General features: G+C 46.1%; 1 protein-coding gene and 1 long non-coding RNA gene across 10 annotated transcripts in view; one reads left to right on the top strand and one right to left on the bottom strand.

Annotated features, from left to right (window-relative positions):
* The window catches only part of STRBP (spermatid perinuclear RNA binding protein), a 37,402-nt gene extending 34,160 nt beyond the window's left edge, over positions 1 to 3,242 (bottom strand). For all 8 annotated transcript variants that reach the window (XR_001920859.2, XM_018074140.2, XM_018074142.2 and 5 more), the window contains exons 1-3: positions 3,221 to 3,242; positions 2,519 to 2,694; positions 87 to 304 (exon numbers count right to left, since the gene is read on the bottom strand). Coding sequence is in view for 7 of the 8 variants with exons in the window: in XM_018074140.2 (XP_017929629.1) it covers positions 87 to 304; positions 2,519 to 2,521 (221 nt within the window). In the remaining variant the exon portion in view is untranslated. The remainder of the gene's footprint in view (positions 1 to 86; positions 305 to 2,518; positions 2,695 to 3,220) is intronic.
* The window catches only part of LOC108639980, a 42,465-nt gene extending 30,772 nt beyond the window's left edge, over positions 1 to 11,693 (top strand). The window contains exons 5-7 of one of the 2 annotated variants that reach the window (XR_001920860.2): positions 1,101 to 1,261; positions 11,216 to 11,299; positions 11,500 to 11,693. This is a non-coding gene — a long non-coding RNA (uncharacterized LOC108639980). The remainder of the gene's footprint in view (positions 1 to 1,100; positions 1,262 to 11,215; positions 11,300 to 11,499) is intronic. The other variant, XR_003915869.1, reaches the window with a different exon arrangement.
* The last annotated feature ends 1,097 nt before the right edge of the window (positions 11,694 to 12,790 follow it).

Genomic DNA, 12,790 nt, shown 5'->3' with positions numbered 1-12,790 from the left:
GAACACTGGGACTCTTATTTGGGAGGAAAGGAAGCGCTGAGAGCAGCACAGGGACACACTGGGAGGGGAGAGAGGGTGAGGCTCACTTGGCATTGCCTTCCACAGCTTCCTCCTTGGCTTCCACATCACCCTCACACTTGGTAGACTTGTTCTTTTCATCCATCCAGTCAGAGACATGCTTAAGGGCACATTCTACTGTTGATACCATGTTCTGGACAGCTTCAAGTTCCTCTGGAGATGGATAAATGGTTGAGTGTTTCACCATTACGTGGCGGTCATCGTTAGCAAACGATCGGATCGATCTCTGTGGAGGAGTGGGAAACAGGAGGAAAAGAGAGCAATGTTACTGGATTATCAATAGGATGCTGCCTGAATGGGAATCCTCCCTGGCAGGGGTAGTAATGTCTCTTAGGATAACCATGCAGAAGCAATTTCTTTATTTAAATAAACTTTAAAAAGAAAAAAGCAAACACCAGTGCAAAAAAAAATCAGCATTAAAGCAGTAAAACTTACTTTCATTGTTTTTCTCACTTTTCCCTGCCCTCCCCCACCAAGATTCTCTTGGAGAAGAGGGCATGGTCTGGCTGGCTGAGAGTATAACAGAGTGCTGAAGCAGGAGAACACAAAACCCCTGGCTGCATTCCCTTTGACTTGCTTGGTTATTTACATTAACCTTTCAAAGTCAGTGAGAAATCACTTGGACTCTGATCTTGCTGAAGGACCTACATCTCATGGAGATACAAACTGTGAGCAATAGCACTGAGAGAAAGGAGGGCTGCCCTGCCCTGGGATACTTGCAGGAGTTCAGGTGTTCTGAATTCCAGCAATCTGAGTTAGACTGTGCCAGCCTTCAGCAGCTGGATAGCTCAGAGCAAAGGGGAGAGCCAGGGTCCTGATCCCAACCGGGAACGTCATGCCAAGGCAGGGGATTTGGAACATGAGCATCCCAGGGTGGGAGCAGACTGGGCAAAGCATGTGGAAAGGAGGGCAGGCAAGGAGAGAAGATTCCTATTTTGTAGAAGGTGTTAATACTTTCCAAATGCAGTTTTTGCCTGTTCTGGATGTGCTGAGTGCAGCCACCTCTCCTCTCTTTATGCCAGGGACAACAGCAACACACCTTGGAATGGGCAGTCAGAGAGCCAGTCCCTCACGTGTGCTGCTGCTGCAGATGGAGTCACAGCAATACAGAGGCTGCAAGAGGCTCAGCAGCTGCACAGGGATTTACAAAGCCAGGAATGAAGATGAGCATAGAGAGAAACTGGTAAGGAGACTGAAATAATTTTTTTTTTAAATTTCAAATTAATACAGAGATGAGAGTGCTAATTAAAATTAAGTCTTGAGTGATACTGCTGAGGAAGGTGGACTTCAGTGGTTGGGTAGCCTGTGCTAGGAAGCTTTTGGTTTGTCACACACTCTCCAGGTGAGACTTCTTTGATCTAAGTAGTGCCCCAGACCAGCTGTGATCACAGCACACACCTCTGGCAAGAGCAGCAGTAAGTCTTGGTCTCTACAGACACATCAATCACTGCTGAAAGCCTCCCACACCTGGGAGTCACCAACCAAGAACCTCTGTTCCTCCTACACATTAAGCACCTTAATTAGGTTTCCTTTTCACCCCAACTCCATGGGTTTGTAGCTGTACCCATTCCTAATAACACAAAGGGCCTTTAAAGGACCTCAGAGGCCTCTGGGCTGGATCCTCGTTAAGGAACTGTCCACATTTTCCTGGTTTATTCCACTCACTGAGTCCCTTCCACTGAAGGTCAGCATGATGCCATTCCCTTCCTCACTCCTGTGCTCCCACCCAGATGGATAATTTGGGCAGTAACAGCAGTACATCCATCGGGGGCTGGTATTATCCCCTGTTCTTTGGAAGGCTGCAAAACACTTCCAGGAGGTCCCTCTTGTGGTTATCCATAACATGGATACAGCAGGAGCTGCAGTTTAACAACTCATCCCACCATGTCTTATCTTATCTTACCATCCAGTACTCCACACTGGCACATCTTTACAAATTCACATCTCAGCCATTCCCAATGTGGAGCCAATCCCAGGCAGATGAGAGGTGACTCCTCACTTAACCAACATACACCAGGTGTATCTGGCTAAACACATTTCATCTGCACAGAGCCACGTTCAGTCACACACAGGTATGAATAATAATGCTTTTGTGAGAAGAGGTTGAAGGGGATTGTCAGCATTTGGTGATGCAATCTGCCAGTTCAAGGTCACTGATGCTGTTTGCTACAGCCTGCTAATGCCAGTTTTATTAGAAAACCTTATGAGCATCCCCTTGGTTTGTATTTAATAATTCATGTACTGCAGGCTCACAAGACAACTCTCTGGTTTTAAGAGGCTGACAATACATCAAACCTCACTTGCTTTGCTCCAAGCACGCAGCACCATCCCTCAGTGCAAGGTCAGAAAATCCCCTTCCTCGGGTTTGATTAGGCCCCATGCAAGACTGGCAGCAGAGAACACTTTTAATGCAGCCCTGTGAAAGACAACAAATACCTACCATGGTTTGTTAGTGTTTCAGCTCTCTCTCCCTCCCTTTCTCCTTTTCCCTCCTCCTCGGTGTCTTTGCTAAGCACTGTTTTGCCTGACAGAACCTCTTCATAAGCCTCTCAGTCCCTTGACAGCTCAAGAGTTCATACAGCCAAGATGCTCTGGGAGTCACTTTGTCTAATTCACCTGCAAAAAAGAGAGAAACAGCTTGAAAGCAGCAGCAAAGGCATGAGGATTCCAGAAGTGCTCGATGCAGCACATGGAGTCCAGCACTGCTCAGAGCACACAGGCTTTGAGATGGGAGCAGTCTGTGAGCCAGTTACTCCCCAAGCAGCAGCAGTCACTGGGGAAAGCAGCCCCCTGTGCTGTGCCCACACATGGAACGACTGTCCCGTGCCAGAGCTGATCTCAGGGAGCTCTGTCAGCCACCTGGCAATCCCAGTTCCTGGGATGAGGGCAGGAAATCCAGCACTGCAAACATGCTCCTTGTGATACCAGCTCAAGAAGTCTCTATTTTTATGTCACATGGACGTTAGCAATCAAACACACCATATTTAATTATCAAAAAGTAATTATCTTTTGAAATCCCCAGTGCAGCCCTCGATCCTGTGTCAGATGCTGCACAACAAGAACCAAGGCTTCAGGTGGCAATAACTGCAAGTTGTTATTTAAAGAAGGACAAGCACATTCTCCCAAACTGCAGACGTCAGACCTGCGAGCAGCTCAGCTGAAATCACCCACACCGCCTGTGCTGCCCGTACACTGCCTTTCCCAGCACCCAGCACGGAAAAGATCCTGTGAGAGCAGCCTTCTTGTACTAAACTGGGAAACAACCTCCAGCACTGGCAGCAGAAAGCTGCAAATAAATGCTCTGTGAGAGAGAAGAGCAGAAAAACAGAGCAGGTAATGTGAGAGAGGAAAGCATAAGCTCGCTGCACAGCAAGACACTCCAGTCCTTGCAGAAAATTCCTGTTTTCCTTTCACTGCACATACTGTTGCATCAGCTCTCCAGCAACGTTTTGAAGCAATTGCAAACCCAGTCAGTAAATCTGTGCAGCCTGACACACGCACTCAAACGTTTCCCTTTTCTCCCGTATGCCGACCCCCCTTCACCTGCAATATGTTGCATATTGTGTGTCAGAGAATCCTGACGTTGTTAGAGATTAAAAGCATGCTTGGCAACAGCAGAGGGGTAGGTGAGATGACTTGAAAGCTGAGGAGATGCTTAGACTGTGGTGTGACGGAATAATTAAAATGTTGCATCCTGTAGAGATTTGAACTTAACAGGGGAAAAGGCAGCAACAAATCCTACTTCCCTATTTGCCTAGTTTGGAAGGAATTAAGCAGGTTTACAGGACCAGCAGGTGCCTGGTAGTTGTTTGTATTGCACAGCCCTGAATTTTGGGTGCAGAATTGGGTACAACAGAAAGCAGCCAGACAAGAACACTGTGCAGAGCCCTGCCTGCTCCAGCAGCTGCAGCTGCCAAGGAAGAAACCCCAGGAGAGTTAAGAGCAGTCATACTAAAAATACTTGGGAAAAGCAAGCTAATGAAAACCCCGACTGCCCCCACTGCTCATCACGGAGCTCTGTACCCACCAAGGTGTATTAACACTCCACCAAATTGCTTCCCAGAAGCAATCAGAGAAGGGGGTGTTCTTTCACAGAACCAGCCTCTTCTCTTAAGAGATCCTGAAAGCCAGGCAGGGACAGCTGGGAGGGAAAATGAGCAAAGATCAGTGCTTTGGCACTATTTGTTCAGTGAGCTAGTCAAGCTTCTCCACACTCCACAGCCTTTCACCACCTCCAGAACCAACCAGACTCTTTGCAAGGTCTTTTTGTTTTGTGTAACAATAATAACAATAACAATAATAATAATAGTTTGAGTCAGCAGATAGAATACTAGAGAGACTTCTATGAGACATGTTTCTAGATCATCTATTTCAAATTATTCTCTCTCCACACTCAATTCCAGCTGTCTTCACCTACTCTTCTTCCCTGCCACTCCCACACTTCACCTTTTCGGTTTGTTATCCTCTCTGGCAGCTGTAATTTGGCCATTCCAGGCAGAGAGAAGGGCACTGGAACGTGTTGCTGAGTTCAGCACATGCCCAGTGCAGTGTCTCTGAGGGAGCAGCACCAGCCTGGCCTCCCTCCCCAGCCTGCTGCAAGCTGTTGCTTATCAGCTCACACAGGGCTCTGGAAGCAGATGGGCAGAGAGAGCTGGCTGGGCAGATCCTGGTGCTCAGTAAGTGCTGAGCAGGCTCTTGTCCAGAGGGCAAGTCTGCAAGAGACACCACGAGCTCTGCACACAGACACTCCTCAGGGGGCAGTTCGGGATGTGCCCAGTGCTTTTCAGTGTCTGAAAATCCAGAACAGACCAAAAATAAGTGTTTCACAGCTATGATGGGGGTTAAGCTGCTGCTGGACTGATGAAACACAACCCCCCCACCTCTCCATACCCTGCCTTAAGCAGGCAATAACCTGTTCTATTGTTTTCAAGACAGGTTCAGTTTTCAGTGACAAGTAAAAGTTGTTGGATGAAGGTATTTATGAGTTTGGTTTCACCTGCCCTGGTTCTCAGCAGGGCATGGCTGAGGTCAGGGCACAGACAGCTGAACTACAAAGGGATCTTTATTATCAAATTCAGAAAGCTGGGAAAAAACCCTCTGAAAGTTGAGTTGAAGCTGATATATGATGTTTTCCCAGTCATTAACATCCTACGAATATTTCAGAAACGCACAGGAGTGAAACCCTACCCTAATTTAGTTCAGACTTTGAGAGAACATTTTCAACAAAAGCACTAAACAGGAGGGAGTTTACTATAAAAGTGTAGACACAATATACAGAACAAAGTACATCTGACAGCATGCAGAATTAAATTAAGGAAAACCAAAATCAAATCTGCTCCAACCATATGGACTAAGGCAGCACAACATAGCTCAGCACCAAATACATCAGAAAGCATTATGTGAAGTGAGCAGCAATTCCATAAATCCAACAGCCTCATTCCACTACCAGGCTAGAGCAGGTTATTTGTTCCTGCATCCTCAGGGAAGTTACAGCTGATGCCCAGTCTAAAAAGCACAGTGTTAAAACATGTGGCTGTCTTACCCAGAGGCTGCCACCCACACTTGCAAGGAAACTTCTACCCAAAGCTCCTTGCACCAACCCAGACCTTGGTAACCTTGAAAAAGTCCCTTTTCCTCTGCATCATGTGGCCCTGAAGTGTGAAACAAGAGTAAACAGTGGCTGTCTCCAAACCAGGTCACGGCGGAGCCAAGCGGAGTCTGCAGCGTGGTTTAAAATCACTGGGGATTTGACACGTTAGAAATGTTATTAAAACACCATGACAGTGTAGCAACAGTTCCATTAAACATGCCATCCTTCACAGAGGAAGTTTATGCTTTGGCACAAGACAAACGAAAAGAATTTCAGATGAGGCTTTTGTAGTAGGAGATATTCCTGCATCTGCAGCTGCATTCCCGAGGGACAGGCAGTTAAACAGCCAGGGGTGATGAATATGCTCAGCTGCCTTGGAGTGCCTGTGAACAGAGTGAAAAGGCAGCAGAAACAGGTACGTGCACTCCACGGGGACTGAAATACCAGAATCAGGGAGCCATGAGCTGCTGGAAAGGAGACATGAACTGTGTTTGGCATCCCAGTATCCCCCTGGAGCAGCACCTTGCACGGAAGGGTTACTGGTGCAACAGAGAAGAGGGAATTGGGGTCACTCCACACCAGTGCTCCAAGCCCTCACTTCAGTCAGCTGCTGTTCAGGCTCCTGGCCAGGCCAAGTAGAACACCATGAAAATTGGTTTTTAATGCTCCATCAAGAAGGCACACGCTAACAATGTTCAACTGAAGCATTAAAAACACCCTCCACCCTCCTAATCTAGCCTGACACCAGTATCTGCCCAGTGTGCAGTGTGCACCACCCCACGAGCAGGCAGAGCTTGTATTAACAGAGCAGCAAGGTTGCTAATAACAAACCAATGAGTATCTAGCACAGCCTGAGGTGTATCAGACACAGTAATAGAAAAAACTGAAATTTATATCCTTTTTTATGACCTTCAAAAGTCAGAATGAGAGGCTCGCAACTTCAAACTGGAAGTTTATTTTAGCCTCTGCTTTGCATTCAGGAGACAGGTAATTTTTCGTCACACCACACAAAGTGCTGCTGAAAATATGTTGTGTTTTTTCTGCAGTATAATTTTATTGCTGGCCTTCTGCCAAGAGTCTTTCTGGCAGCATCTCCCACAGTTGGAAACTGTGTATCTGGGTCAGAAAAGACAAGCGGCTTTTCAGAACAGCTCAATACATTTGGCAGAGATGCTGATATTGTAATTGAACTCTTTCAGCAACTCTCTTTATGATGTACCCAGACACCAAACAAAACAAGATCTGCAGTGTTGATTAATGTCAAAATAACTGACAGAGAAATATCAAAATAGTTTTCCCTCATGTTAAAAGTATCAACAAACCGAGGGGAACAGATAAGAAATACAATTCACGAGGATTCAGAGAGGAGCACAGGGCAGAGAATTCTGCAAAGCAGGGCTGACCTGCTCCCTGTGCAGATATTCCCCAGTTAAAATCCCAGCTCCCCGTGCACTGCACAGAACTTCTCCTTCCCCACCACAGGAAGAGAAATCCTGGCCACTCTCAGCCCCAGCAGCACTCTGGAAAGCAGTGCTGCCCTAACACTGGGATACATATTTAATAAGGCTCAGACTGCTTCCAACAATATGCTCGGCATCCAATTTCACCTGGAGACTGTGTATTCATAGGAGTTTCATTATTTTCCATGTAATGCATTTCCTGGCAAAGTTGTGTCTGGGTTAGCCTTTAGAAGGCTGGAACTTTCCAGCCAAATGAATAATTACAAAGCAACACTACAGTTAAAAGCTGGAAAGGTACTTCCTCTGGCGAACTCTTACACTTCATACAACAAATACTTGAGTCTGGGGTTACTCCTGCCTGTTCAGTTCTCACAACATCTCAAGGAAAGGCTCCTGTGCTCGCAGATCTCTTGGGAGCAGCCTCTGCCAGGCAGCCCCAACAGCCAGGTTTAAGTGCCAAAGACAAGGCAGGCACACACTTGATAAACAGATCTGGAACCTGGAACCATCAGAACTGAGGAACCAAAGTCACCTTCCAGGACCCAGAGCTCTGACAACTCTGACAGCACCAGGAGAGCGAAGCAGGTGCCCATTGTCAGTGTGGAGGAAGGGACTGGGAGAGCTCCTGCAGAGAACCCAGCTGTGCCAAGGGACAGATGGAGAACTGGGGGACCCTCAGGCCACAGATGCAACTGAAAAGGGGTGAACACGTGGACTCCCCTCCAACTGGGGAGTCAGGACTAGAAAAACAGCCAGAATTAATCACACTGGCACAGTAATTAAAGAAGTTGAAGAATCAAAGCCAAGCAATTGCTTAATCTAGATTAATGTATTAAGGTAAAAAGAAACAAGGATGTCAGGGTGTAGCTTGTATTTTTAGCTCCTGGAAAGAGGGTGAAGAAAAGATGGTCTAAGGGGAAATCATTACCAGCCTAACAGGAAGGTTAAAAAAGGAACAACAGAGGCACTGTGTGAGCACATACACAATCATCTGAAGAAGAAAATGCTCTATTTTAGATAGAATCACACCAGCCAGTCTCAGAAAGAAATACCATTAGTAGAAATAACTGCAGCTATTGAATTGTATAAGAAAGAATATAGTTTTAGAAAGAATATAAATCCTTCTCCCTTGGGATTTAACCTGCTGCAGACTACTGAGGACAGGAGGATACACCACCACGCTCACAGGGTGGTCTTCAGAGCACCAGCAGTATTTTTTACATAAATCTCCCTCCAGATTTTTATCTGCCTCTCAGTCCCTGACACCTGCACCAACCCCCAGCACTGCCAGGCTACAGAGGGTCTCCAAGGAAATCATTCTGAAGGTGCCTTCACCTCTTTGTGTGGGTGTCAGGATGCAAGGCTGACTAGAGACAGACCAAGTGCAGAAAGATTTAAGAACTGAATGTTGACACTTAAATTGACACATGAACAGTTTAATGTTTTTCCTGTTCAACCAGTCAGAAATATCCAAAACTGAATTGCCTGTAAATCTGAGCACTACAGAAAACAAAACATCTTAAAGGGTGCATTTCTTGGCAGGTGTCTTGAAAAAAAACAAAATAAAAAGTCACAGATTGGACAATAGATAAATAATGAATAGCAAAATATTCACATGAGACAAGGCAGAAACCACCACTGGATTCTCAATATCTGTGAAATGCTAAACTCACTTCTGGCTTGTGACACCCTAACAAAGGCATTCCTGCTCTCCTGGCTAAATTGGACAATGGCAACCTGAAGCTACTTTGCAGTCATAATCTGACATTCACACTCAAAATCATTTGAAATTCCTAACCCAGGCTACATTCACTTACAGTTGAAGAATTAACTAAATTAATAACAGGATTACATTACACTGAAATGACACTCACCATCTGCAATGTCATTTTTCCAGAGAAAGAGCTGGTTTAAGCAAAATTCTGGATCTATGCCTGAAATGACATCACATTCTCCAAAAGAGAATCACAGTTCTACCTCCTCCACCACACAGTGCAGTCAGTGCCATGCTGGGCTCCTCACCATCCCAGCACTAAAGCTCTGCAGATCCCAGACTCCCAGAGACTTCCCACATCCCTGGCACTGGTGTCCACTGCCTTACCTGCCAGGCTCCCGCTGTTCCACCACCACCATGGGAAGCAGCCACAGTGTCCAAGAGACCAAGAACAGGGACATTCCTTCCCCAGCACCCTTTGGCTCCACCAAAATAGCTGCAGTGCCCCAGTTTCCTTGCTGCTGTGATTCATATCCCATAGAATATGGGATACTGCAGGTGGACCTGAGCTGCAGCCCAGCAGGGCTGGGGTGAGGGAACAGCCAGCGAGGGGCCACTGCCACCAACAGGGGCTCCTACAGCTCCATGGGGCCATGGGCACACACATGGGACAGGCTGGGAGCCAGGGCAGCCCCCAGGGTGGCAACAAGCAAAATGTAAAGAAGGAGACTGGAGGAGACTGTCCTGCAGGAGCACTGGCCCTGCTTGTTCTGGTGGCTGCACTCTTCCTCAGTCCAGGAGGCAGAGCCAAGCACGTTGGCTGTCCCAGCTGTTCCCTGCTCTGCAGCTCAGGCTAATGCACAGCCCGGGAATTAGGGAGGCGGCAGAGAAAGGCAACATGGATCCTAAGCCTCTGCTTGTAAATAAAACAAACTGAGTAATTCTTACAAATGACACAATGCAAATAGGTCTTTGAGAGTCACATGTCCCCAATGTTTACATGAGGTTTCAGTTTCAAAGCATTAAGACCTTTTTGAGAACAAATGCTCTGACTAAAATTTCAGCAGCCCTCGACAGTGAAATTTAAACAAGTTTCTCCCCAAGATTTCTTCCCCAACATCAATATATACAGACACTGTTTTCAGTACTGCAAACCCACACTGGCTGCTGTGCCCGGCTGCCTTCAGCCACTTTAAACATTCATGACTCTCCACTGAAATGCATTTTCTAGTATGTCTGTCTTGCTGCCTCAGTGACTTCTTTTTTTTTTTAATTAAAGAGAGAGGATTTAAAAGGATTTGGAAGGGAAGACCACTAGACTCTGTGAGTACTGTGCAAAAAGCTCTTGTGCTCCCAGGCAGTACACATTCTCCATCAGACTTTTCCCATGTTTTGGTTCCACTGTGACTCCCAAACAAGTTCAGGGTAATTTTTCACTTCCTGACTAATTGGCTGTTTTGTCAACGAACACGTCGTCAAAGGTTCAGGGTTACTAAAAGCTGAAGGTTTTAAGTGGTTTTTCTTGCCATCTCTTGCCCATCCAACCATGTTTTTTGAAGTTTGATTCAACGTCACAACATGTAATGGCACAGAAAGGTCTGAAACAGAATCTGTAACTACGATCTGGGGTTGTCTGGGGAACAGAAGTGGCTCTTTTGAAACCTTCTCCAAACACAGCACAAGCCCCACGATGGCAGAGAAGGGGGGGTCTCTCTAGGGAAGGGCACCCTGCCTGCCATCCATTTTCAGCCTCACAACACAATTATTTACTTCAAATGCACGATAACCCTACCAAAAGATTTGAATTAGGTTATTTAGGCATGAAAGGTAGCAACAATATCCATCAAAGCAAAACACACCACACACCAGTGTGAGATGGCAGAGGAGGAACTGTCAGCCTCACATTTGTGACCCAGGTTATTTGTCTTGGACAAGACTTTGTAGTGGGAAGTCCTGGCTTGGGCAAGACAAAGAAAAAGAGCCACAGACATATTTAGAGATTTACAGAATTCATAACTAAAAACAGAAGTCCTATTGCCCTGGAAAACTATTGAGTCTAAAAATATTTTAAATGGGCTCAGTCCAGCATCCTCTTGCCTCAGCAGATCTCCAGTGCACGCCTGTGCTGTCAGATCTGCCAACTTCACTTGAAAAACTCATCTGTTATTCCTCTCTCCAGTTCACACGGCACAGGACGGGGTTGGGAATGGAAAAAATAGGAACTTTAGCAGGGACCATCAGTGGTGAAAATGCTCAGTTTGAAGGCCACAAGCCAGGCTGCAAAATTAATTTCTCGGTATAAGTTCTATCTGTCATTCTTACCCTTAGGAACATCCCAAGTAATGACTTTTTTTGCTTGCTTATTTTTAATAGGATATTGAAATTTAAAAATTTAGCAAAATTGGGTGTCTGTAGCACTGTATTCTCCAGTATCTTTGGAGAACACAACTGTGCCAAGTAAGTGTTCCTGAACTTGAAAAGTTACACTTAATCTTTTCTTATCTTTCAAATTTCAAATAAAATCTGGGGGGGAGGGGGAAGAATAAATGTGCCAATCCCAGCTGGATGGCATTTTGAAGATCATGGACATAGCTTTGCTGCTTTGGCCTCTTCACATTTCCTATAGAGCTGTGAATTAGTTTAATTTCTCTTTACAGATAATGTCATCTCCAGTGTGTCACTTGGAACAGCAGCAAAGACACTTCCAGCTCTTCCTTTGTTAAAGAAGCTCCCTCAGCCTTTGCATTCCCCACCATCTCCTTGGGATCGAGTCCCCGGCGTCAGACCCTGCCCTCCTGTCAACATCGAGCAGCAAATCTCTGAGCAGCAAAAGAAGATCCACATGAACATCCTGGAGGCAACACGTGAGCCACAGGGCCCTGCTGTTCCGTGAGTGTGGGGAGGGGAAAACACCCCCGGGGTGGGAGGGGGTGCACAGCCCCCAGGAACGGGGCAGACCCCAGGGAGCAAACAGCCTGACAGTCAGGAGCAGCACTCAGCTCTCAGCTTGGCAGGGAGATCAATTCACAACAACACAACTCTCTCCCCAAAGCTCCCTTCATACACTGGAGTCGCTAAAAGTAACACTTGAAATTACTGTCAGGGGAAAGACTGGAGAAAAACAATCCAGGTTGGTTTATTTTGGGCCATTAACTGCAGTTTGTGTCTGGCCACTTCAGTTCCCCTGATAACAGGAAAGCTGCTGTTCCTCACAGCAACACTGATGGGGGTTCTTCTGTTTCTCTAAAGAAGCTGAACCTGGGAAGCCACAGCCTGTCAGGGTGGGAGAGCACACGGTCCCAACGCAGAGGGCAGCACCAAACCCGGGATCAGAAACCAGCTGCCACACAGACTGAGGGTGTTCTCCTCGGGTGGGCAGGGGGACAGAAACCCTTTCATCCCTCAGGGAGAAGTTATGAGGAAATGAGATTAGAGTGTAAATGTTTTTATTGCCTGTCCATGTCAACACCATCACCACCACCACCGGGACACGATCACTGAACTCTCTTGTCAGTGCAAAGAACCTGCCTGGTTTTCAGTCTAAAACTATACTTTTAGTAGCCTAAGAATGTCAGGTTATAATGCCACTAATATAGCTTATTCCACAGTTCAACCAAAATTCAACTCTATAACCTGAACATTTTGTGTTAATGAGAAAAATTCTTCTTTTAAAAAATCCATAAATGCTTTGTGCACTGAAAGAGCACTTGGTTCTGCTGGTTTATGAGTTCTTCTCTTTGCACAGCTCCTCTGTTGTGGAAACAAAACTCTCTGTATTGGGCCTTCCCAGTGACATTTGCAGACTCCTACACTTGCCCCAACAGGACGTTCAGAAAAGGTTCTTACTGGCCTCTAAAAGTTAGCTCATCATTAACTGACTGCAGAAATACACTAAAGAAAACAACAACAACATAAAAGAACATTCTGGAAAAGGCTTGTTGCTTGTTT

The sequence above is a fragment of the Manacus vitellinus genome, unplaced genomic scaffold (assembly GCF_001715985.3).
Source record: "Manacus vitellinus isolate BGI_N305 unplaced genomic scaffold, ASM171598v3 scaffold_27_pilon, whole genome shotgun sequence".
Taxonomy (NCBI): Eukaryota; Metazoa; Chordata; class Aves; order Passeriformes; family Pipridae; genus Manacus; species Manacus vitellinus.
The sequence above is the reverse complement of the archived record's forward strand: the minus strand, read 5'-3'. Positions and strand labels throughout refer to the sequence as shown.